Source organism: Gavia stellata, chromosome 18 (assembly GCF_030936135.1).
Source record: "Gavia stellata isolate bGavSte3 chromosome 18, bGavSte3.hap2, whole genome shotgun sequence".
Lineage (NCBI taxonomy): Eukaryota > Metazoa > Chordata > Aves > Gaviiformes > Gaviidae > Gavia > Gavia stellata.
In genome coordinates, this window is record NC_082611.1 from 5,675,816 (window position 1) to 5,700,831 (window position 25,016).

Below are 25,016 nucleotides of genomic sequence, written 5' to 3' on the forward strand. Positions count from 1 at the left end.
GAGGGGGTCCCGCGGTTGCTCTAGAGACAGTGCCCGTGGGGAGCCGGAGGGGAGCTGCTGTCGGAGCTGTGCTCCGCCTCGGGCTGTCCCTGCGCCCCCGGGCAGGAGCTGCTGGCGGGGCGGCGGAGCGGAGCCGGCCCTCGCAAGTGCTGCTCCACAGCCCGCCGGGGTTTCCTGCCTTTCGGGGCCGCTTGGTGGCACTCGCGCTCCGCAGCAAGGCCGAGACCCGCCTGGTTGTGCTCGGAGGCTGCCGGCGCGGCGCCCCCCTCGGCCGCTCTGCGCAGGCGCCGCCACCCTCGACCGCAGGGTGGAGCGCCGCTGGGCTCGGCCCGCCCCGCCCCTCCGCCGCGCGGCTGGTTGCCATGGTTTCCGCAACCCGGAAGTGCCGTGGAGGGGGAGGCCGGCGCTCAGCCCGGAGCCGCCGCGGCCGCCCTTTGCCCCGAGCCGTGCGCCATGGCCCGAGGCGGCCCCTGCCGCCCTCTAAGGCCTCCCTGCCACCCTCCCGCCATGGCTCGGGGGGCCGGCGAGGCGGCCGTGGAGGGGGAGCTGGTAAGGAGCGGGTGGCGGGGAGGAGGAGAAGAAGGAGGGCCCGGGCACAGGCCTGCCTCAGCCCGTGCCCGGCCCGGTAGACGCTTCCGCCTGCCCGCGGGGCCGGGGCAAAGCCTGGAGCGCCCTTAGGCTCGCCCGGGCGGCGAGGCGGTGGCTAGGATGGGGAGGAGGACGGCTTCGGTCCGTCTCCAGTCCGCGGGGTTCGGGGTGCTGCCTGTATCTCCTTGGCTGGCCGGTAGCCCGGCGCGGGGGGTGTTAGCGTTCGTTTCCCTCGCCCTCAGCAGCCAGATGGAGGTTTTGAGGCCCTTTGCTGGGAGCCACAATGCTCTCTTGTTGTCTGTCGTAGGTGGCTCTTGTTGGGCCTGTTTTGCAAGAGCAAAGGGACTGTGAAGGGTTCCAAGGACTGGGGTGTTTTTGTTACTGCACGTTTATATCCTGGTGAATGTTTTGTTGTTTACCATCTCCTATCAAGGCTGGGTGCTTTCCACATTCTCCGATTCCTAATGCGATAGCTGCAGTTAGGTAGAGAGATCTCCCAGAGTGATAAAAAGGCCTTAAAAATAACAAAAATAATCAGGGTGCTGCAAGGAACATTGCCTCAGGAAATTAAAATCTGTATGGCATGGTGTGTGAGATGTATACCTGATTGCTGTCAGCCAGCACAAAAAGCTGTTTTACCTGCTCTGTTGTTATCAGTCCCAGCTCCTGTTCTGTCAGCTGGGGTTCTTAAAAATACTTCACCCTGCCCTGCCTCTTACAGAGCTAGATCAGCATCTGTCCAAAGAATGGTGCTGCAGCTGTGAGCGCCATGGAGTGAGCAGCGAGTGAAAATGTTCTTTCTGAGAGAGCTGCGTACATTCAGATAATTTGAAAGGAAAGTGGAAGTTTTCCTTCTGCTGTGGATATGCTTACATTTGAGAAGCAGGGAAACTTGTCAACTCAGTCTGAGGAAAAAATTAACCACTTTGATTCCTTGGTTTGGGTTTTTTTCCCCAGTCGAGTTTACTGAACATTCCCATAGCATAGCAAGGGTAGGAACAAGTGAGTGAGGAAGGGAACAGATGGATGAGTTGCTGCTTAAGTCTTACTGGTGGATAAATTCATGCAGAACCAGCGCCATGAAAGATGGAGCATCGGAAGGTTCAGCTGTTGTAACACACTGAAGCACATAAGCCTCTGTGGGTCGAGTCTGAAGTGACTTGCACTGTGTCACACAGAACACTTGTGTTAGAGAAAATGATGCTGGTCTTTGCAACAGTGGTGACACGTTTGCCATGTGAATTTATTGCACTCAAGCTTTGTGATAGTAACAGGATATAAAGTTTTCTGGATATGTATTATAACCAATTACTTAGTAGCAAATGTCACAGTTAATGTCTCTATTTCCTAGGGAGATGACAGCCTGTCTGTGATAACCTGTGAATCAGATACAGAAACGGTGAGTTTTATTAATGGCATACTGCGGATGAATACTTTAAAAGGCCTGTCCGCATGTTCTTGCAGACAGTACATTCGTGTGATGCTTCCTGGTCGATAAGATACCCTTCAGAGAGGAGAGCTAACAATGTTATTGCAACATAGCTTGATTCAAAAACCTCCTCTAATTCCAGGTGTAATTCTGGCTTCTAAATTCTCAGCACTGGGGGCTGCAAATTATGTTTGGCTTCATTTTGCTGTTCTATCAAGTTATGGGCCTAAGCAATCCTTTTAGAGTTTTAATGGAATTGAGTAAGTCTTTCCTTTAGCTAAATGGCTCTACAGATCAGCCTCTACTCTGTGATCATCTTGAGTTTGCTGCTACTCATATTTAATACTGATGGGGAAGGTCTTAGTCTTCTGAGCATGAATAGACTACTTCTTATCTGTAGCATAAAACTTCATTAGGCACCACCTTAATTCTGGTGACCGTTGCTGTGGCCAAATCTGCATATACTTAATGCTAATATTTTTCTTTTCTAAACAGAAGATGTTGTGTTATTAGAACAAGTACTCTTCATACAAAATGTAGGGTGAAGTCAATTTTGAGATTATATGCTGAAATCCTTGAAGAGTAGAATATTTTAAATACATAAAAAATTCCTTTTCTCTTCCAGAAGTTAAAGAAGAAAATTTTTCACAAGCCTCCAAAGTCACCAAGTAAGTGTTCCAAAATTTTTTCTTCTGCTTCCATTATTGTAGAACAAGATAGATTTGTGGGACACAGGAACTGGAAGATTTACTTGAAACAACATCTTATTATTCTCCTTAGAATTATTCACTGGTGTGTGCAGAGCACACCTATCTGAGATTTGTTCTGTAACCAGTGAAGTTAGACTTTTATAGGCTAAATATTGAAGTTTATGGGTTAGTTGTAATTATTGATTCTCCAGCATAAACTGCTTTCTTCTCATGTTATCCCTTCTAATGGCAAGCATTCTGAATTTCTTTGTCTCTCTGTCTTTTTGGAGAAATGCTGATACTTGCTATGTAGAAAGAATCTAGAATTACTGGAGCTGCCTACCGTCCAGTAGATATCTATGTCTGTAGATTAAGCAGTTCTGTTTCATTTGTTGGGTTTTTTTTTTTCACCTTAGAAGTACGTTATTATTAGAACTGCAGATTTAATGTGGGGTTTTGTTAATTTTTCTGGGTTTTATGTTTCTTACTATACTTTTCCATTTACCTTCCTTTTTATACTTCCAGTGAATGTTTCAAAGAAGACTTTCCTTCAAATTGTTGCTGATTGTTGTTACTATGTTTTGTTCCTAATAAATTAAATAATGTTGTACTTTTAAATTTTGCCTTACATTGAGAAAGAGGCATGCTTTTCTGGTAGATGTACATCTATCTTCTTTCTTTTCCTGAAATCCCTTTGCTTGCCTAAATGATGGAATTTAAAACAGCTGTTTAAATTAAACTATGATGTTTTTGACATTGCTTCTTACTATATGTACTTCTCTTGGTAATTTGAAGACTAACTAGTTAGCACCTATAGTGCACATCTATACTAATAATTTTAAGTGGAATTAGTGTCAGTATTTGAACCTGACCACCATACCTGAAGTAGTACTGTGAGACGCTCCCCAGCAGTTGCATCAGACCAGTTCTGTTCTTTGATTACTGCAGGAAAATTGCTAGTGCATTAGTAGCTACAGATTTACTTCTGTCTGTTTAGCCATACATATTTTTCTCATTGACAGGACATTTGTGTATACATTCATTGAAAGGTCAATTTAATGTATGAATTTAGACATGCAGGTATCTTAAGGATGCCTATCGAAACTGTAGATGTAAATATTTCTACATGCATTGAGTCATATTACTGTCACTATACTGCTTTCTAAGCCTCTTCATTTTTTGGAATTGGATTTTTTTCTTTATCGTGTCTTTTGGGTTTTTTTTTAGGTGAATGTCCTATTGCTCCATATAGCCAGTATGTAGTATGCTGTTAAATTCTGTTTTTATAAGTAATAGGACTGTGTCTGGGAACCTTGAAGCACAAGACAGAAAGCATTTTTGTGACCTTGAGCTTTTTAAGGCAATGTTGAGATATTTTCTTTTGTTTTAGAGTCTCCATACAGTTCTAGCACACAACTGTATCCTAAAAAAGCTGCAGTTTGGCAATCCCTGCAGGGAACAGGCAGTGCACGTCTCGAGAGTGCAGCTGTAGAAAACTCAAGGCAAATGTGCCTGGGATCACTGAAACAAGGTATTAGTATAGAAGCTTTATCTGCATATGTGGACAAAATTCACTGTTGTGGACAGCTTAACCTATAAACTCTTAAAAAATGGGTTTGTATTTGATTAGAGGCTACCTAGGAAGTCAATTCACTATTATTTATTTGGGTGGTTGGAATTATCTGATCTTGAGCATTGGAATTGTTAGAGGGAATAATTAACAGCATCTGGAGATTTCTGTGTTGCATTTGCTCAGAATAAATCCACAAATTTAATTCACAATTATCCCTGATTTTTGCATTTTTGTTCCATTTTTGTTGGCAGGAATGAGCCATCCTCTGAAATCAGATGTTGACATGAGGCATATGCGAACTAACATTTCTAGTAGCACTCCAGAATACTTGAAGGAAGCTCTAGGAATGAAGAAGCCAAAACATTCTCGTTCTTCTAGTAATGGTAAACTATATAATGGTGTGGTAGATAAAAAGTTAATGATCTTTTTTTCCTTGTAAAAACACACATTGCTTAAGATCTTAGCTTTAGTAAAGCAAGAGCCATTTCAGTTTAGCCTGTATTAAAATATATGTGTCAAAATATGATCCATGAGATACTTTCTGAGATTTCTAAATTGGATAAGACAGGGGTTTCCAAATTTTTTTGAGCAATGAATGATTAGCTTTCAGAAGTTTTTGCAAATTGCCATGCATTTGCAGCTGAAAACGTTGCAAATATAATATGGTTCAATGGGCCAGCTGTAGACAATTTATTGTGACTTTGCAAAACATAGTTTAGGAACCATTGACAGAAACCATCTGCTTGCCTGAAATTCTATGTAATTGACTCCTTTTACTTCTTCTCTAGAAAGTGTTTTATGATGTGGTTGTGATATTAAAATCAACTGAGTTTCATGAGAGGAGCAAAATTTAAAACTTTTATCCTGCTTTTCTTAAAGGAGAACTGTAAACTTAAAAATCTTACTTCCACTTAAAATGACACCTATACTGTTACTGGTAATACAGTTTCTGGCAACTTTAAAAAATGATAGCCCTTTACGTGTTAGGCATAAATAGAAAAATGTATTCCGGGCATATTTTAGAAATCTTTTGTAAATAATTGATTTGTTGAGGTGAGAAGATTGCAGTCTTCTGTGAAGTGTGTATCTTTCTTGAGATGGATATTTTAATCTAGCACCAGAGAGAAGAGAAGTAAATGGAAGAAATTTGATGTAAATCTGGCGGATGTTTCATACAGTAACATCTCCATTTCACCTCCATTTCTAAAATTAATTTCCTTGCTGATTTTTCTTCTAAAAAAAAAAAAGCCTAGTTTCCAGTTTGGTGCTGTTCTAAGTATTTTCCTTTAACTGCAAGGTTTCTGGTTAGTTAAAAATACCTCTTTCAGATCTGCTTATTTTATGTACCTTTTTTTGTAGGCTACGTTCCTGGAACTCCTGACTACAAAGAAAAAGAAGATATGTATGATGAAATTATAGAACTGAAAAAGGTACAGTCTCTCCGATACTTGCATAGAAAGTCATAGCGTCGCTCCATGCACCTGTAGATGTCCAGGCCTTGTTGGTTCAGAATACTTTGGTTTCTACAACTGGGACATCCACCAAATTTTTTTGCATTTGTAATGTAAGGCTAAACTAAACTTGTGTCTGTTTAAGGCAATTTCATTGTTCTTATGGTGTGATAGATACTTCTGAGTACTGGATGTGGAAGCCTTGAAGTATACCCAGTGCTGAACCCCAGCCATGGCCCTAGCTGGACGCTGAAAAGGTTCATTGCATTTGGTTTCTTTGTCCCTCCACCTCCTTTTTTTTTTTTTTTCTTTTTCCCCTGGCTGTTACCCATCACATTTTAACAACTTCTCAGTTGAGATTAGTGCAGTGTATGAAAGATGAGGACTGGGCACGTTGAACACTAGGGATACCTATAGACAAAATCTTGGCTGTTGTAGATCATTTGTGTGAGGTTGCCCTTCTGTTAAACCTTTTCCTTTTTATCTTTGCCCTGTCAACTCCCCTATCTGTCAGCCCTGATCCAGTGTGATGGTCTTTTTTTTCCGCCTCATCCTCACCATCGTAATTGGATTGTTATTGACATCAAAATGTGTTTCCATTTGAAAACTCAGTGTGTTTCTATTTCTGAAATGTGCTTACAAATCTTCTCCCCTCTTTTAGACAATACAAGCTCAGAAAAATGAGGGAGATCGAATGAAAACTAAGCTCCGTCGACTAGAAGAAGAGAACAATAGAAAGGATAAACAGATTGAACAACTGTTGGATCCTTCCAGGGTGACTATTTCTTGGGGGGATGAAAGTGGGGCAAAAGAGTGCTGAGCAGTGTGATCCTCTTCTCCTCATCTCTCTAGATTTCAGGAGTCTGTAGTGTGTTGGCTCCCAGGAATGGTGAGCTTGAATATGAGAGGTGGTTGGTTGGTGTGAAGGGATTTCTGCTTTGTGTATCTCAGCTCACCAGTCTAGCTCAGTTCGAAGGAAGATCATGCCATGCTGTGCAGATAAGTTTATTTAGCAAAGATACTTTTAATTTCTGAAGGTAAAATTAAACTACTGTCTCTTTAGGGGCCCACTTTCTGAGTATTTTGCCTAAGAGTAGAAGGGAGTTAACCTCTTGTATGGTGACTGACGCATGTGGTCCTGAGACCTGAACCAGGAAGCAAAAGATGACCCTTATTGTCAGACCCACGAGGCTGAGAAGCATTTAGAGTCATAGTTAGAAGACCTGAATTTCACTGAATTCCTTGTGGCTGTCATTTTCTGTGTGCAGATCTACATCTTGGCAGAAGTGTGCTAATACAAAACAATGAGCATAGGGACTTCAGAATTTAAGCTGTTGGACTGTGAAATGATTGTGGAGATGAGTAGGTTAGAAAATTCTGTGGAGAGAGCTGGCAGTAGAATAAAGTAGCAAGGTTGGTCACTTGCTTTATCTGTCTTCTCTTGCAGGGCTCGAAGCTGGCACGAGCTTTGTCAGAAAAGAAGACTGATAATGGATGGGTAATAGTTTCTTCATTATCTTTTGCTTTCTTTCCCCTGCCCCTCCACCCCTTGCCAAGCAGAAAGTAAAATGAAGTAAGAATGAGTAAGCAATTAGGGAATCATGTAACCATTATTTCTATAGTCAGATAAGAAACCAGTAACAAAGATCTGGAATTAACATTATTTTAGGGAGCCTTCTTTGTCATTGTCTTGAATGTATTCTCCCTATTATTTGCTGCTTTGAATTTAGCAGGGTAATGGGCAGAGTTGTTTTTATTTAATGATTGTGTATAAATATATTATTAAGCTGGTTATGTTACTACAGTTATAAGTTAAGGATCTGATTTCATTAGTGTACTCTTTGTGACATGGTAGCAGACATACGTATGATTTACAAAGTACTGAAGTATGTAGGAATATGTATATCTGTTTAGGTACAATTTATAAAGACAGGGCAAGATTATGGAGAAGTGGAACTTCTGAGAAGAGACGGATTATTCTAGGACTCATGAGCTCTTTGTTCTTTCTGTAGATGGTTAGTGGATTAAAGCAGAAGATTCTCAAGCTAGAACAACAGTGCAAGGAGAAAGACAACACTATTAAGTATGACTTTTGGGGGGGTAGAGGCTTGTATTGGATGAGATAATAAAGGGAATTTGAAATCCATGTTGTTTTTCATCTGTATTCTTTTGTTCCTTAAGACGTTTTAATGAATTCTGAGAACACATCAGTAATCATAAACCACCCACCCAGAAATTGTAAACCAACAGGTATTGCAGCATCTTTGCTGGTCTGACTGAATTATTTTTTGTATTATTCTATTTTCAGCAAATTCCAGGCAGACATGAAGACCACTAATTTGGAAGAAATGAGGATAGCTATGGAAACCTGCTATGAAGAGGTACGTCTGACAGGTCCTTCAACGTGCAGACAGGAGAAGAAGTTTAGTTGTTAAGTCGAAGTATAAATGGAATGTTTTAGATAGGTTTCTTACAGCTTAGCTGCACCAGTCATTGGAATCAAATTTTCATAGATATTCTCATAGTTCCAAATATATGAACTGAAAAACCTTTTTTATTCAGTAAGTTGAGTGTGTTAACCAAAAAGCAGAAATAAAGAAACTAATGTACATCCATAAGTGCCTAGGTGAAAGCCAATATAACAGTAGCCTGATTTTCAGCGATAGCATTGTTGCCTCTGCTACTACGCAAAGAGTCTTGTTCTGATTTTCACCTAATGGACAAATGTGTTGCATTAGCAATGTCAGCTTCCACAGCTAGCTCCTTAATGGAAACTGTATTTCATATTTCACAGGTTCATCGTCTCCAACTCCTCCTGGCAAAATCTGAGACTATGAGGAAAAAGTATGTTTAATTCTTTTGAGGCAAATCTTCGCGTATATGTGTTTGATATATCACTCATATACTACTTTAACTGAAGGAAAACAACTACATGGGAACAGTTTATTTTGTCATTTAGATTACTGCATTTGCTTTTTGCTACTGCTTTGTTGGCTTCACAGCCTTGGCATATGTCTTAGTCATTTTTTTTCTTGTAGATAGATCATTTTGTGGATGTGGAAAAAATACTAGAGCTATTTTAAAAGTACATGAAAGCTCTGAAAATTTATCTCTGTTAAATAAAATCCATCTTCCCCCATAATCACACCTATTCTGACATCACTGGTGATTGAAACAAACTCACTAGATGTTTGGCATTTTACTCTTGAGTCAGTACTGCATCTTGCTCTAGGGTGTATGCTGCAAAGAAGGTATTTTGGAGTAAGCATTGTTTTCCTGTGGTACGACGAGACAGATCTGCAGGTCAGGGTAGCTTTTGTGAGATATCCGTGAGTGGCACTAGTAAGACACTGTCAGAGAACCTTGTGCTTGTCACTAGTATGCAGGTGTATACGTGGTGATGAGGGTAAACAGTCTACAGAAGAAATAAAAATCAAAGCACAAAGGCAGAAGACTAAGCTCCAGTAAGAGAGCAAAGTAAAAGCATCTATGCAAGTGAGTGTCACTCGAGCTGAGAAGAGGGTAATAGTCTTGTGGAATAGGAGAATTTGTTACCACACCACTGCAAAATATGCTCACCTTCCTAGTGTTAAGTACAGGCAACTATCTTAATTTTGGGTGTAATTATTTAGGTTGATAGAAACATACGAGAACTCTTCATGGGTCATTATGTGTACTACTTTTGTTTCCCTAATTCACTGTCTCTTGTGGATTGAAAACTGCAATTTGTTTTGTCACTGTTTTTTAAAAAAAAAAAAATCTCTTTTGGCTCAGGCATGCAGTGACTAGCCTCTTGAGGTTGTAAGCCATCACACCTCATTTAATTACAGGTGAAAATGAGTCATCAGGTCTCTTCCTTGTCCTCATTTATTCATAGCTTCAAAAAGCAGTGGTCAGGGCAGTCTCCATTACGTGACTGTTAGTCTCTACTTGAGAGTCTGAGCACTGAAATAATAAAATGATGTTGAAGGTCAGGACTCTGGCACATAAGAGTTGTAGGAGAGTGTTTCTTTCATGATGCTTGTCTATGTTATTTCTTGCTGAAGTGAATGGCATTTAGCCCCTCTTTTTCAGCGTTAATGCTGAAATACAAGTATTTATATGTGAAGCTGTAGAATCAATTGTAGCTAGAAACTAGGCAACCTTTCAAGTCCTCAAAATGGTCTGCAATTCTTTCATTTAGGTTTTGATGAACCTAAAATAATGGCACTCAGTGATACAGTTATGATTCCTATCATTTCTGTCACTTCCCATTTTTGGTGGTGTGTTGTGTTTTGGTTTTTACTTCTTTGTTTCCTCCTGCCTGGGACAGCTGTATGAATTGTCATCCATGACATCTGGACAGCCTTTTTTGTTTGTTTTTATGGCTCCATTTCCTTTTAATTTCCAAAAAGTAGATTAGACTCAACTTTTCACTCTGATATGCTCATTGTAGACTGTCTCCCCCTTTATCTTGTAATTATTCCAGTGGATGGGATTTAAGATTCCTTTGCACATTGTTCTGTGATTGTCATTGACAGAGGCATTTGTCTAAAAGTAGGTCCATCAGTTACTTCCTATCCTTGTTTCCAGAAGGAAGTTTTTAAGAATTTTCTCATAGCACTAAAGAACAAGTATTTCATCTCGCTAGAAACCTTTTTTGTGAACAAATTTTACAACTTTGTGCTTCTAGAAGCTGAGATTTCTTCCCCCTTTTATTAGAAAAATTAAAAAGGCAAAATCATTGTAATATATTTAAAGCCATTTTAATACATAGCAGGCTTTCCATTTTCTGATGCCTTTTATTCCCATCGCATCATTGTTAGTGGTATTCTTCAAACCTGTTTCAAATCTCTCATTGGTTGAAATGTATCTTAAATGAAGAAAGAAATTTCTCTGGGGTTTACTTTCACAGGAGTAGTTTCTTTTACATTAGAGCAGCGTTCACACAGTTATCTGAAAATACACTTGTGTGTTGGATTTGTTTGAGAGTTATTCCATCTATGTATAGTCCTCTTTCTCTCCCAATCTCATTCTGTTTGTTAAGTGAAAGAAAGCAATTCAGAACACGCAGGTTAGCTTTCCGTGCTGAACAGTTTTTTGGAGAAGTCTCCCAATTTGCTGAATATAAGTGGTTTTAAATCAGTGGTCCATAGAGCACTGGTAAAGCATTATAAGGTTGCTTAACAAAACAAATAGAAAACCAAAGAAGTAAAACTCATATAAGCACCCTTGTTTATGCATTAATGAAACAGAGTGGGGGAGGAAGTAAAAGTAATGAATGAACTTTCAAAGTTTCAAAGTATTTTCTTTGTTTGACACAAATTAAAACAATTGTGAAAGTGTTGAGCAAGATAGTCTTTGCATATTTTTTCCTAAAAGAATAGGTGACTCCTCAAGTAAAAGATGTTGAGAAATGCTGTTGGGGGAGAGCTGAGATAGTTAACTTAGCCAGCTGACTTGAATAGTGAGGCTGTTCTGCTCTTTTTCAATGCTGCTTCTTTGTTCTCTGCTTTTAAGTTAACTCTCTGGTTTTGACCCCATTTCCAAGTACAGAGGGCAGAGATACCCAAAAACGACTAAAGGCACTGAATGCTGCTGTCCTGAGATTATCCAGGAACATCAAGGAATTACAGAATGAGAATCGGAGGCTGAAAGAAGACCTAGATCATGTACTGAGCAGTTCTCCTCCTTCCAATAAAACAAAAAGTACGTGCTGAAAAGTTGGTGAACATGTGGCAAGGGATTTAGGTACCTTGGAAAGATGTGTTTGAGAGCAGGGCCCTACAGTGGTAGAAATAAGATAATTATTACAAAGGTGAAGATTCAGGAGGGGCAAAGATTGGAATGAGAAGTTTCTTACAGGAGTCTCTCTCTGACTTCTGGATATGCTGCTCCAGTCAGACCTGGGTTTCCTTTATTATTATCCCTGAGAATTCTGGACTGGAATAACTTGAAGATTTAACGTTTCACTGGAAAGCTGTTTTTCAGTTTTTGAAAACTGATGAATGCGAATGGTTTATATTGATTTCTGAGCTAATTGGTGTACAAGTCAGATATTTTTAATACCATTCCCATTTTTTTTTTATTGCTGCATATTTAAAGTTGGGGTTCAGAGGTCTTTAGATAGTCTTTCTGTATGGACAGAAGTTTCAAAAAGCAAGAACAATGTTGACTCACTGATACAGTTTCATGTTTAAAACTTTGTTATTGTATTTAGATTATAGTGAGTGGAGCAGACAGAGGCTGGTGAGGCGGATTTCGGAACTAGAAAAAGTAAGTGATCATAATTATGTGGCCATCTTACCTGTCTTTGAGCAGAAAATGCAGATCCACTGGCTTGTGTTCATGGCATGTAGTTCTTCAATGTATCAGCCTTGTGCATTCTGGCTTATACATGTAAACTGTTGTCTGTACTGTGTGCCCTTTCTCCCTCTTTTCTTTTCTCATGCTTCTTACACATAGATGCACATTTTAGAATTAACTTCCATTTGATCTTTTCTCATGGCCTAAATAAAATAATTTTATGCTAAATTTCATTTTCTTCTTTTTTCTTTTGTATTTTTTGTGTAAATTTATCCTGTTTAGAAAGTATGTGCCATGGAGAACACCAGGGTGTCATCAGCAGATAGCGAGTCATCACAGTTACTTGCTGTGTCAACTCCGCCTTCTGTAGACCTGGATCATCCAGCCTCTCAACAGGTAGATCACGTTGAGGAATGTCATCGCCTCCAGGGGCTAGTGAAGAAACTAAAGAGTGATAGGAAGGCACTTCAAAATCTCCTACTCAGTAAAGAGTAAGTGCAACTCTTGTCTGAGATATTGTTCTTTTGTAGGTGTGAATTATTTAATTATCTCCAATCACGTTATGAAACAGTGTAATAAGTCCTTCACGTTTTCAGCAAGAAAACGAATTTTGAGGGTCCCCTCAGCTTTTATTTCAAAAGCTTCTTCTAGTCCTACTAGCATTGTAAAATTATGTTGCAGAAAAAAAAGTCAGTGAGAGGATGGAAAATGAGAATTTCTGCTTGTTTCTGATACATTTTTCAAGGCATATTTTTTGCCAACCACACTGACAAGCCTTTGAAGGGTTATATGTCACTTTACACAGCTCTTCTTGCAAGTATTTTGCTGTAAAAATTTGTCTTGTTTTTTCAACATGTTTCATCCTGATCTACCACTTCCTCCATTTAAGCCTGCCTTCTGCCATATGATGCACTGTGACTTCTATTCTCCCCAGTACTCAATTGATTTGCAATTTGTTTGGTGTAATAAGGGCAGGCAGGTTAATCTGATCATAAGCAGAGATGTGCACACAACTATGTATAGTTGATAAGACACTGTGCCTCCTGTGTCAACTCTCCTCTGAACAAAAATGCATAGTGAGAGCATGCGAAGAGGCCTTTTGCTTCTGAACAGTGTATGCTTGCATTTTGTTTTGTTTAAAAAGGAAACGTTTAGTTACCTCACAAATTTGAGAACCTATTTTATTTAGACGCTTAAACAAAAAATAACTACTTTGTTGAAGTATGAATGTCTTGAGTATTGCTTAATTTCCTTATACCTGTATAGATTAGATATCAAACAGTTACTGCAGGCTAAGGCTGAAGTGGAGCTGGAGCTGCATAAGTGGCAGAATAAAATGGAAGAAAAAAGTACAGAAGAGCAGACTTTAAGGTATTATAACTTGTATTAGTAGATCCTTTCAGGACAAAAAAAAAATATCTGATGAAGTATAATTCTCTTTTGAAGTGGCTCAAAATCCATAGGAGTTCATCTGAACTGCAGGAAGCTGGGAATTCGTTTAAGCAGAACTGTTTTGGAGGGATGGAATAAGTTATTAGTGGAGGAATTCTATAGAGTGATTTTAGAGCAAGTGGAAGACTAAGTAGTATAGTAAAAATAAGAATTAAATTATAATGAAAATTAATATGATAAATGGAAGAAGAAAGCTGCCATGCTGGGCTCAGAGACATTTTTTCCTTTCTAAGAAAAACCTGTAATATCTTTACCTTGCCTTAGCCTATGCTTCTAGACCATTGCCAATATGTCATTCCATTTATTTCATGTATTCTGTATAACTGTTGATAATAATCCGTGCAAGGGTGGCAAAAAAGGTTATTTCATTATTGCTTTGTAAGAAAGGACTTTGCTACAATTTCATATTTGTCAGTCATCAGATCTAGATGCATTATTAATAGTATCAAGGGCACCGTTGTAACCTTGGGAGTAGTTCTTGGGTTTTGGTGTTTGGTTTTTTTTGTTTTAATTTTAATGTAAGGCTACACTATCACAACTGGAGAATTGATGTTACATGTCTGTTAACATGATACACATTCTTATAGTATCCTGAGCAGTTTCTCCCTTTGGCCTTTAAAAAAAACAAAGCAACCAAATCTTATGAAATAGGTTCAGTATCTTCAAAGCAGGAGCAACAGAAAATTTCTAGCTATAAATACCTTTGCTTTTCCAACCATAGTGAGGAAATCCAGAACCTGACACAGAAAGTAGGGAAATTGGAGTCAAAATTGGAGGAAGACAAGAGACAAATGGCAGAAGATACAATGGAAAAGCTTAATAAGGTACAGACACATGGTTTTGTTTGTGGTTTTTTTTTTTTTCCCTTGCATCTAACTAATATATTGCAAATTGAGCTGATAGTCTAAATAGCTGCTAGTTGTGTCTTTTCAGAGAGGCATTAAATCTTGTCATAGAGATTCTGAATGATGGTTAATTCCCAGCATTTGCTGGTAAGTTGTTTCAATAATTAACACTGCAACTTGGGTTTTTTTGGAGCTCTTCTCTTAGATCTGACCCAGCATCGCTTTTTTTTCTTATTCAGTGGAATCTTACAAAAAGCTTATGCTTTTGAGTGTTTGGGGGTTTTGCCTTACTTTCTGAGAAAAAAAAAAAAGACATTTGTGGTTTTGCTTGTATCCTCTTACAACATCTGAACCTGTTAGCTAATTTCAGTCCAATTTTGTAGAGGGAGGGAGGTCTTGTAGGAGTTGACAGTTAGATAAAGGATAGAGACACAGGTAAGGGTGCTTGCTGGCAGACTGGCAAAAGAAAAAAAGCCTTTTCAATGATTTTTATGCTGTCAGGTGATCAGTTAGGGCACATGTGCTGTCCAGTCAGAAAATATTCATTAAGCCGTTCTGTTTGGATGGAAGCGAGGTGTTTTTCATGGGCAGGCTTACAGGATATAGAGCAGTAATCATCATGAAAATTGTGGCTTTTTTTAATTCCACTGCTGATGGGACACCATATTTGAGTAAAGAATTAGGAAAGATGTCAATACAATAAAATAAACCCTTATTCCCTTTGACCTGAAGTTTTTTTAGAGTTGAGGTATTCATAATCTCTTCTCTTTGGATTTTCCAGTATCTAATAAATATAATTGTGCATCTGTTAACCCTGCACAGTCTTAAATGGGGCTCTGTAATCAGTTGGATGTTTTTTCTGAAATATGACTGAACTTGATATCTTTGCAATCTTCCGTCCCTCTGCTAAACGTTGTTGTAACTGGCCAGTGGAGATTAATGGGCACTGACAGACATGCTTTCAGATGCAGTGTGGTCATGTTAATCTCATCTCACTGAAAACTAGTTGAAAATTATTACTGGGGATTTTGGTTGTTTGTACTTGAAAATAAATAGGCCCTGAAATACAGGTAGTAAAAAATATGAATAAAAATGTCCACTAGCTTAAGAGGGTGCTGTTTTTTGATATACTGTGCAATTCTTTAGATTCTTTTTGGTGTGTTATAGGCTGATGGATGCTGGATGATGTCTTGAATACCAAATAACTTGATTCTTTAAAAACAGCCAACAAACAGCTCCTTTTTGCCTCTGCAGACTATATATATTCTTGGCCAGTAACAATCCATTTATTGAAATGTTCCCATTATTTGTAATTATCACTAAGTTCCTACCAATTTTTCATTTTAATAGTAGGTTGTCATTTTTAATATAACGATCCATTTGCTAAACTTAAGCCTGTAACTCGCCGTTTTTAGGTTATAAATAAATCCTTTTCACAGAATCAAGAGGTTTTTTTCAAAGTCTATAAAATCTCTTGTTCCTCCACTTAGAATTTTACACCAACAAATTAAATTAGTCTTTTAAAATTGAAGTTAACTTTTGTTTGGCAAGTGAGGTATGACAATTAGTATGGGATAATTAGGGACCAAAAGGATCAGATGGTGAGAGGTGGAATATGCAGGCACACCTCAGAAAAAAGAACTGGAACAAAATCTTGTTTTGTTCTTGGTTTCTTTCTTTTTCCTCTAATTAATTTCTTCAAGATAGAAGAGTTATGCCAATTTACACAAGCTCTCTGTCTTTTTTGGTGTTATATGATGGTCAACTCATCAGTAAGATTAAACAGATGTTTATGGAGCCACTGTTGCCAGGATGAGACATCAGAGAGCTTCCCAGTTAATTAATACTAGTCTTTCCTGGAGAAGAATTGCAAAATTAGGTATGTTGATATTTGTTCTCAGTCTGTCGATAACATAAAAACCATTTCTGATCAACAAAGCAGTGGATTCCACTTTGGAGCTCCTATTGCTTTATCAATGCATAGAAAAATAGGAGTATGTGTAAATGAAAACCTTTCCATTCCCATGCTCTGCTAACAGCTAAAATGGGGACAGGAATGTGTTTCACTGTAACAGTCATCTAGATGATAAGTTTGAACATGAGCAGTATTCAGACCTAAGAGTTTCCTCTCTTAACTTCCTTCCACCCCACAAGCAGGATGAACGTTTAACAACTCTGGTGCTGATTTTTGAGTCATTTGTAACCTGTTTCCCTCATAGAATTCCAACTTGTGTCTTTAGTGTACGAACTTAAAGATTCTCCTTTGCAGCCTTCACCAGTCTGCACGGTTAAAGGCAAAGAAGATCACAGGAAAGAACAAGCAGCCAAAACCATCCAGAGACACTGGAAGATGTACCAAAGCAAGGTGAGATTCTCTTATGAGGGAACAGTGAGGACATTCCCCTCTGAGTTTTACTCTTGGTTTAGTATCTACAGTAACCTGCTGCTGGGCTCTAGGAACTGCAGCAGTGCTTCCCAGTATGATTCCTTTCCACCATCTTCTCTTCCACTGCTTTTTTTCAAGTCCTCCCTGCTGCTTCTTTTGCCTTTGCTCCCTAGAACCCTGTTGTTCCCACTGGGAGATAGCCGGGGTCTGGGTGAGCAGAGAACTAAGGAAGCATAGCAGTGTTTGAAGCAGCACTGCTGCTGTTGCTTCCTTGGAGTATGACTGAGCAATTAAATTCCCCTTGCAGAAATCCTCCAAACAATACAGGAATTTTCATGTATTGAGTTACACTCAATTAGGACAAAATGATCTAGAAAAAAAAGCGTTAACCTTAAATATTGTTCTATGGGCAAAAACATAATGCTGCTTTTTCCATGTATAGAACATATGGTGTGAGGTGGGTCTTGTAAATGCTTCTTAAGAATCTAAAGACAAAAGAACTACCCACACATCTTTCAAAGATGAAAAGCTTTTTTTTTTAACCTTAAGTTTGTTGTTTCAGTTTTCAGGGGGAGATGGGACAGGTATTTCTGTGTGTTTTAATTGTTGTGGAAAATGTGGAAAATCTTTATTAGATAAAACTTGTATATCTTTGTGGCATTAACTTAGTAATTTTTCATTTCAGAAAGAAGAAATTGCTCTGGATGAGGTGAGTGCATTTGACACCAACAAAACAGTAAAACATATAATTTGTATCGCAGCACAAACAAATAACTTTTATTTTTAAAGAGGTTTTATTGTAATACAAACTGTTGTACTAAGATCATGTGTGTTCTTCAGGCTGGCTCATGATCTACCGTCTAAGATCCTGGTTTTGATTGATATATCTTGTCAAAGGCTTCTGCTTTTGGTCTCAAATTTTCTGTACTTGGTACCTTCTGCAAGATGAACACTTCAGAAAACTTTGAACAGAATTTGATACAAACAGGCAGGAGAGTTTTTCTATATTAGGTAATTCTAATAATGCTTTCATTTTCACTATGATGAGTCTTCAGAAAGATTTGAAGTCAGAATTTGAAGCCTTTGCTAAGAAGAAATGTCTCTGAGTATTATGAAGAAATTGACTTTGTTTGACAAACTTGTCACTTTTTGATAAATGTTTTGTGCAAATATTTTGATTAAACTGTTTTTCAAATAGCACAATGTAGCATCTTACATTTGTTTCTTCCATTAACATTAAAAATCCTACTTTCAGAAATTAGAACAAATTCTAACCATGTGACACAAACATGCTGTTTTACATCTAGATGCTTTTTGTTGATTAGAATCCAGTAAAATCTCTGAGTAGAGAGGAGAGACTTATGTTCAGTGTAATCATTGCAATGGTCTGCAAGACTTGGTTTGATTTCTGATTGTACCAGAGTGTCACAGAGCCTGCTGGGTAGCCAGAATCTAATACAGGAATGGGAGCATGTTGCTCTATTTGTGAAATATAGGCTAGTGCTGGCAGTTAGAACTTAACTGCATTTGATAAGACCAATCACAAACACCTCCCAGATTCAATTTAAACCATGGAGGTGTATGTCTATGGGTTGTCACACACTGGGGATTCTCTGGATTGCAGCAGCATGCCTGTGAAGTGAACGGGATGTGTATGTATCCCTTAGACATAAGAAAATATGAAGAAATCAAAGAGTTTCCATTGCACAGGGAAACATTATTTTCTCCATGTGCCTCTTCCCTCTGGACTCTTATTTTAATTTATAGCTGCCATCTTTCAAAGGAGCTAACATCTACTTATTTCTTTCCATGCTAGGCAGTTGTTACGCTTCAGGCAGCTTTCAGAGGACATTTAGCTCAACAGAAACTGTTACTGAATAACAAGATGCATGATGCAAAATCTCACAACAAGGTAATTGTGGGGCAAATGGGTATCCAGGCATCCCATTATGTTTAGTTTACAGTGTGAAGTGCTGTACTTCCAGACTTAATTCTCTGAATCGCTCGGTGATGTTGTCTTAATGCACTGGTTGGCAGCACCACTGTAACTGCAGAAAGATATCAAGCTCATCCCCTAGCCTTCCTTTCCATCTTCTTTAGTTCACAGTTTTTCTTAGATGTAGAGCTATAACTTCTCTGCATTATGGACTGTAACTAAGTCTCCTTTTTTTTCTGGTTCTCCCATCAGCTAATAACGTACCCTTTAACTCTTTAATTCGGATTGCTATTGAAAACTCTGCTTGCTCTCGAGTGTTCACTGAATCATTGTAGTAATAGACAAACCTTTGTCACTGAAGTTCAGAAATAAGAATTTGGAAAGCACCTTTGATTGGATTGAAAAGTAGAGGAGTCTTGCGTGTGGCATGCTCAGCCAAAGACTTGTAGTGTCCTCTGTCACTTCAAATTCGCTCCAGATAGCTCAGTTCTGAATATGAAAAAATTTCCTTACCAATTAAACATTTAGTTTCTGTAAATCATTTGGACCTTCAGCAGGCTAAAGTTAATTCGTAATTCTCCATCCAGGTTGTCCATTTGGTTGCACTTTACATGCACTTTTTTTTCAGTAAACTGGCCCAATGTAGTAGGGCTGAATACTTTTGCTTGATACAAGCAGAAGATATATCCATCATGAAGATTGCCTTGCCTCCTTCAACTTTGAAAGGTTTCCTTCCTGGAAAATAAATGAACTTTCCTTGCAGGTGTCTGCTCTTTCATTAATTGAATACAGATGCTTCAAAGCTTGTATGATGATCAGATTTGCATTTCCTGCTGTTTTAGTCTTATAGACTGCAGACCAAAAGATGGGAATATTTGCTCTGCTACCACTTTCACAATCAGGAGTAAAATTGTGAAAGCTTCTGTGCAATCTGTAAAAGGTCAGTTTTCTTTAACCTGATTGCTTTGCAGAACTCCTGCATGTCTTCCATGTCAAACTCCTTGAGCTTGTCTTCTGGTTGCAAGGAGAAAGATGAGATTGTGACATTCATCCAGTCCATTTTCAGGGCTCACTTAGCGCGTACAGCACTGCTTGAGGAGAGGTAAGTGAGGAATAGATATTTCTGCAACATGCAGTCGCAAAATTGTTTTTATTACAGGAGGGGGGGTCATGCTTTTTTAATAGAATTTTAGTGTGGGTTCCTTGGCAGAGAAGGAGAACAAGGCCATTGTTCCAACAAAGACAAGGGAGAGCTTGCTCATGAGAAGTTGCTAAGGGTATGCAATTAAAAGGGTTTCTTGTTGCAGTAGTAGTCTTCCCATATCCTGTTCCGTGTTCTCTTCCATAGCGATGAGAAGTAAAGTAAAATAATTGCTCTTTGGACAAAACAAAACCAAAAAAAAAATTACAGTTGCTATAAAACTGATTGCTAGTACACACCTCAATGTAAGTGAATCTGAAGCCCTGACATGTAAAAGTTAAGGGTTATGTGGAGGAAGAACAGGGAAGAGCTAGAATACCATCTTGCATCCAGTCTAGTGACTTAGCTCAGGAAGAACACAGTGATTTGCATAATGCTTAGGTTTATGGTGACTCTGTCTTGAAAATACTTCCTTTGTCTCCAGGGTTTACTGCTCCGAAAGTCTTTTAATATTGGGTGCTATGGTTATGAGGAGAGTTACATACTTGTCACCTCACTTTAGTGTCTGAGTTCACTTCTGCAGGTGATAAGCTTTTGTCTCTTGGAGGCTAGCAACACAAGAAACTTTTCTGCATACCCTCTGAAGACAGACTGCAATTCCTGTTCTGTGCCTTATGCTATGCATTTTGTCTTTTTGCAGGCCCTTTGTGTCCAGTGCACCAAGTGAGAAAGGAGATTCTGCAGTTTACATTACAGAAAAGAAACCAGTCTCAGCAGCACTCCAGAGACTTCCTTCAATCCTCATGTCATCTCTTCCTGGTAATCTCATTTCCCTCTGTGTTCAAAAGTATGTGGATTTTGAGTGGGTGCACACACAATTTTGTAGAGAACATCTGCACATGCACACACGTGCAAATGCTTACTTGTACTCTGGGTGTGTGTCTTCTTTTAATTTGATGACATGTTGCTTGTACTGGCAAGTGCAGTCCCTTACATAAAAAATAAAAGCTTTGACAGTATCAGTACCAGCTTCCTCACAGTGCTTTGCCTATTTGTCACAACTGTGGTTTGGAAGGTCTCTCTCTGGGGTGCGTGGTAATTATTCAAGGAACATGGTGTTCCCCTGTATTGCCTCTCTACTTCCTTTTCAGTCCCCCCAGCCCTGTAGCTGTAATGTGGTACTTTCCACTACGTTTTGGGCCCAAAGCCATAAACAAGCTGAGAACGTTTCCACTGTCCTGACTTAGTTTCTGAAGGGGACAGACATCTGGTAAAAAGAACCATCCTAGTCAGCCATGTGTATTTAGTCATGTTTTTTTCAGCAGTCTTCAGTTGCTGCAGTAAGGGGAAAAATGAAGTCCTGGATAACCTTGCCAACTAGTACTACTATAATACAAACTGGGAAAATATCTGTCTTTTTTATGGGTCTTATGCCATTTGGTTTCCTTCTTGAATTCTTCGTTGCTGTTTGTGAGAAGATGGAGTTAAAGCCAAAGAGGCTTTTAAGAAGAAGTTAGAACTACTGAGTAGGAAAGGCAAAACAATGATGCAGATAAGATGATGTTAGACATGCAGCTTCAAAGGAGTTAAAAACAAGCTGGAAAAGGTTTGTTCTATCCAGAGTGGGATATTTTAGGCTTTTATGGACCACTTGGAGAAAAAAGAGCAACTCTGAGGGTGACCTGAGAAACATTGACTTGTTTTTTGTCAGTGAAAAGCTGACAGTCCCTGCAGACTTGCTCAGAAACAGAGCATGCTGTAAGCAGCTGAGGCTGTTTCTCTGAGATATGAGATGGGGAATAAGCCAGACTTGCAGGGGTTGTGAATACAGAGGTTACTCTTCAGTGAACGAAAATGTATTTAAGAAACTTTATTATATTCCATATTCAGCTGTGTGTTCTACTTTGTGAAGGAGTGGGTAGTACTTGCTTCTGAAGATGTTACGGTTTTGAGTGATTTTTAGTTACGTCTAGTGATAGTATCCAGAAAAGAAATGCCACGGCATACTGTTTTGCCTGGGCTGTACTGTAGTAGTCATTATTGGTACACTCAGTCTAAACCCAGACTAAATCACTTGTGAAATTCTACCCAAAGAGAAAGAATCACTTAAACAAAAAAAATGAATTCTTTGCGCTTCTGAAGAAGTGCTTCTAAGACACAAAGAAAGGTGTAAGATGAAGCTAGTCTGGTAAATGCAATAGTATGAATACTAATAAAGCACAGTCACTGTCTTGCTATGAAGCCTCCAAAGCTAACTTATTGCAGATTATGATGAGTGAAGAAGTTCTGGAAGAATTTATACCAGAAGGGATAGAGAGGAGATCATAAGCATTCAAGCTTTCTTCCTTGCAGTCCTTTTCTGGTGAATATCAAAAAGGAGAGATTGAGAGCAAAGCAGGCTATATTTGTTGCTGATCTTACAAATATGGGAGACGTTTTCAAAGTCTGGGATGAGGATAGAATGTGTCTAGGTAGCTTCTGAAGAGGCATACTGGATATGCGCTTCTGTAACTGCACAACTGCCCAAAAGACTGCCTTGCACTAAGTAGCTCTGTGAAGTATTAGCTCTTGGTGCATTGAAGAGTTCAACCAAACTCTCCTGAAAGACAAATTGGGTAAAACCTACTAAAGGAGGCAGAGCATTCTGGTGTAAATGCCACCGCTATGAAGAAATGTGACCCCTCAGCAATCTGTTTGGTTATAGCCGGGTTTTTGCCATTTGAATTCATGTGGCTTAAACAGGTTAAAGTTAACTAAAAGTCCAACATCTGTCATTCCTAGCTCATGACTGATGTAAAAATCCACTAGCAAAATTGTTTTTTGATGTAATGTATTTCACTGGTCATCCTGCAGCTTGGAAAGTACATGAGACAAGGAGCTTGTTTAACAGCTGAGTGATTTAAAGCAATCAAATTCCTTTAGCTTTAAATCATGCAGCTGTTGAACAAGCTGTTGCTTCATTTGTCCCAAGTCCAAATTTGCATTTCATGACCTGTAGATCTTGCAATGATCTTAAACTTTCAGTGAAAGTGTATACTGCAGTAAGTCATTTAATTTCTCTAGCCTTTTGGCATTGAGAGGAATGGGAAAGATCAAAATGTGTTTTAAAGAACCTTATGTATCTGCTACAATAGCTGTATATAATCCTGGTCTAGCATTGCAGGCTTTGAATTCATTGTTTGCATCATGTTAGAGGTATTTGTGTTTTCATTAAAAAGAAAAAAAAAGGCAAAAGTGGTGTAGCATTCAATGCTGCTTTGCTTGTCTTCAGAACATGGACAGTACTTGGAGATTTGTAAAGCCATTTCTGCTGCTTCCTGCGAAATGGAACAGATAGTAACAATTCAGTCTATGAAACTTCGCATTTTGTTTCTTTCTGTCAGGGGAGTGGCACGAAGGAAGATATGTTCTGCTGTGCATGTACAGCAATCTTGAATAAGGGCAGCATTTCTCGCTGCGTATCACTAGCCACTCTGGATACAACTGTTAACTCAATTTGAGGCTTTTTTAAAATCATAATTAATTTACATACAACCCTTAACTCTATACAGTGCTTACACCTTCACGAGCAGAAAGATAAAGTTGTCACTCTGAAGTATATCAAACTGAAGATGAGGACAAGAAAATCTCAGACATCAAGAGCAGGATATAATCAAGAGTGATTTGGATAATATTAAGCTATTTCATATATAATATCTGTTTATTGTTGGAGTTGCATCTTCTAGTTATCATGCCTGCTTCTGGAAGTTCTCTTTGCTCATCCCTATCACTGGTATTACTGGCTCATAGATCTTTCTGAAAAACTCTGACATTATTTGTTGACTCATGCAAAGAAGAATTTAACTTAACTAGGAAGTCATATGTTTCTTTGCTTCTGTAGGTTGAGGTCAATGTAGTGGCCTCCCTGCATTCCTCCTTTCCATTCACAGGCTCTCTGTCACTCTTTTTCTATTTCTGGGCTGGTTGCAGTCCCCTTTCTTTATTCCAGATTCCAGTTGATGTGTATGCCTCCTCTTCCATACCAAGAGGTTTTTTCTGTGTCAGGAACCTCTTATTTCACTATGAGACCCATGGCATGTCTGTTCTTCTCCGTGAGTAATATTCTCTGTGTGCCCTCCATTTTTCCTTTCCATTTCAGTGTCAAAATCTCGGCTTCTTACTTGTCTGTTTCCTCTTTCTACCAAGGTCATTTTGATTTGTTTTCTTCTCTGGGAGATAGTGTTTTCAGAGAACTGATATTTTAAACTGAAAAATAAGTGGAGCTGAGGGGAGAATATTGTGCTAGAAGGTATTAATACAACTGTCATTCTTTAGTTCATAGATCTCTTGCAAAGGGGATACAAGCTGCTGGTTCTGCTCATCAGATATCAGGGGCCTTGTACGTATCCATTTTACCCCTCTGATTTTCCAGTATTTACTGGAACCATTAGGGTTGTATCTGTTCATGCCCTGAACATTTCTTCAAATGTTGGAATCGATGAGATGCATAGAACCATGCATCCAGAAAAACAGCAAAGAAGCAAACAAAAAAAAAAAGAAAACCGTAGTGTGGTCACCATTTTTATTGTCATTAAGTAAGGTAGTACTGGTTTTGGTATTTTACAGATATAAGAATGAAAGACAGTCACTGAGAGGTTCCATCCTTTTTTCCGTCACTGATTTCCATTTTCTCTATCTGTATCTGACTGAAATTCTCATTATGACCTTTCTGCTTAGCTTAAGTTTGCCTGGGTCAATTTTGCCTTTTCTGGTCATCTAATAAATATTTATTTTTATGACCTGAGATGGCTTCAGTATCGAATTGGTTTACTTTGTGGTGTGTAACCACTTGCAAAGATTTAAAGATAGTAAGACAAATCATGCGTGGTCAGTATGTCAACTTAACGCTTGCAATGCATGCTCTTTCATTAAAGATGAACAGGAATAGTTATATGCAGAAAAAGATAGATCAGAGTTATTCATAACTGTAGGCAATTCTGGAAACTTAATGGCTCAGAGAATATTACACTTCCCACAAGGGCTTGTTTTTGTCAATGTTGTTTATTGATGACCTTGTTTCCTTTGTAATTATTTCAGACAGGTCCTCTGAGAAGCAATCACAGCCTACTCCCTCTCTGTCCGTGGATGAAGCTCACTCAGACGATTCAGATGATATTGTCATTGTCTCTCCGTTGTTGCAGATGAAGAAAAACCACAACCACTTCTAAGTTTTGGTAACAGGCTCTGATGATCTTGAATTAT

The 25,016-nt window shown here is 38.9% G+C and overlaps 1 protein-coding gene across 1 annotated transcript; it reads left to right on the forward strand.

The window, feature by feature from the left end:
• The first annotated feature begins 507 nt into the window (after nucleotides 1–507).
• IQCE (IQ motif containing E) lies at nucleotides 508–24,982 on the forward strand. Its single transcript, XM_059826540.1, has 22 exons — nucleotides 508–549; nucleotides 1,940–1,987; nucleotides 2,643–2,685; nucleotides 4,097–4,237; nucleotides 4,531–4,662; nucleotides 5,639–5,709; nucleotides 6,392–6,505; nucleotides 7,178–7,228; nucleotides 7,743–7,813; nucleotides 8,039–8,111; nucleotides 8,525–8,574; nucleotides 11,261–11,418; nucleotides 11,930–11,985; nucleotides 12,298–12,506; nucleotides 13,282–13,386; nucleotides 14,189–14,291; nucleotides 16,582–16,677; nucleotides 17,384–17,407; nucleotides 18,515–18,610; nucleotides 19,606–19,736; nucleotides 20,476–20,594; nucleotides 24,852–24,982. The coding sequence occupies exons 1-22, from the start codon at nucleotides 508–510 to the stop codon at nucleotides 24,980–24,982; spliced, it is 2,064 nt and encodes a 687-aa protein (XP_059682523.1).
• The last annotated feature ends 34 nt before the right edge of the window (nucleotides 24,983–25,016 follow it).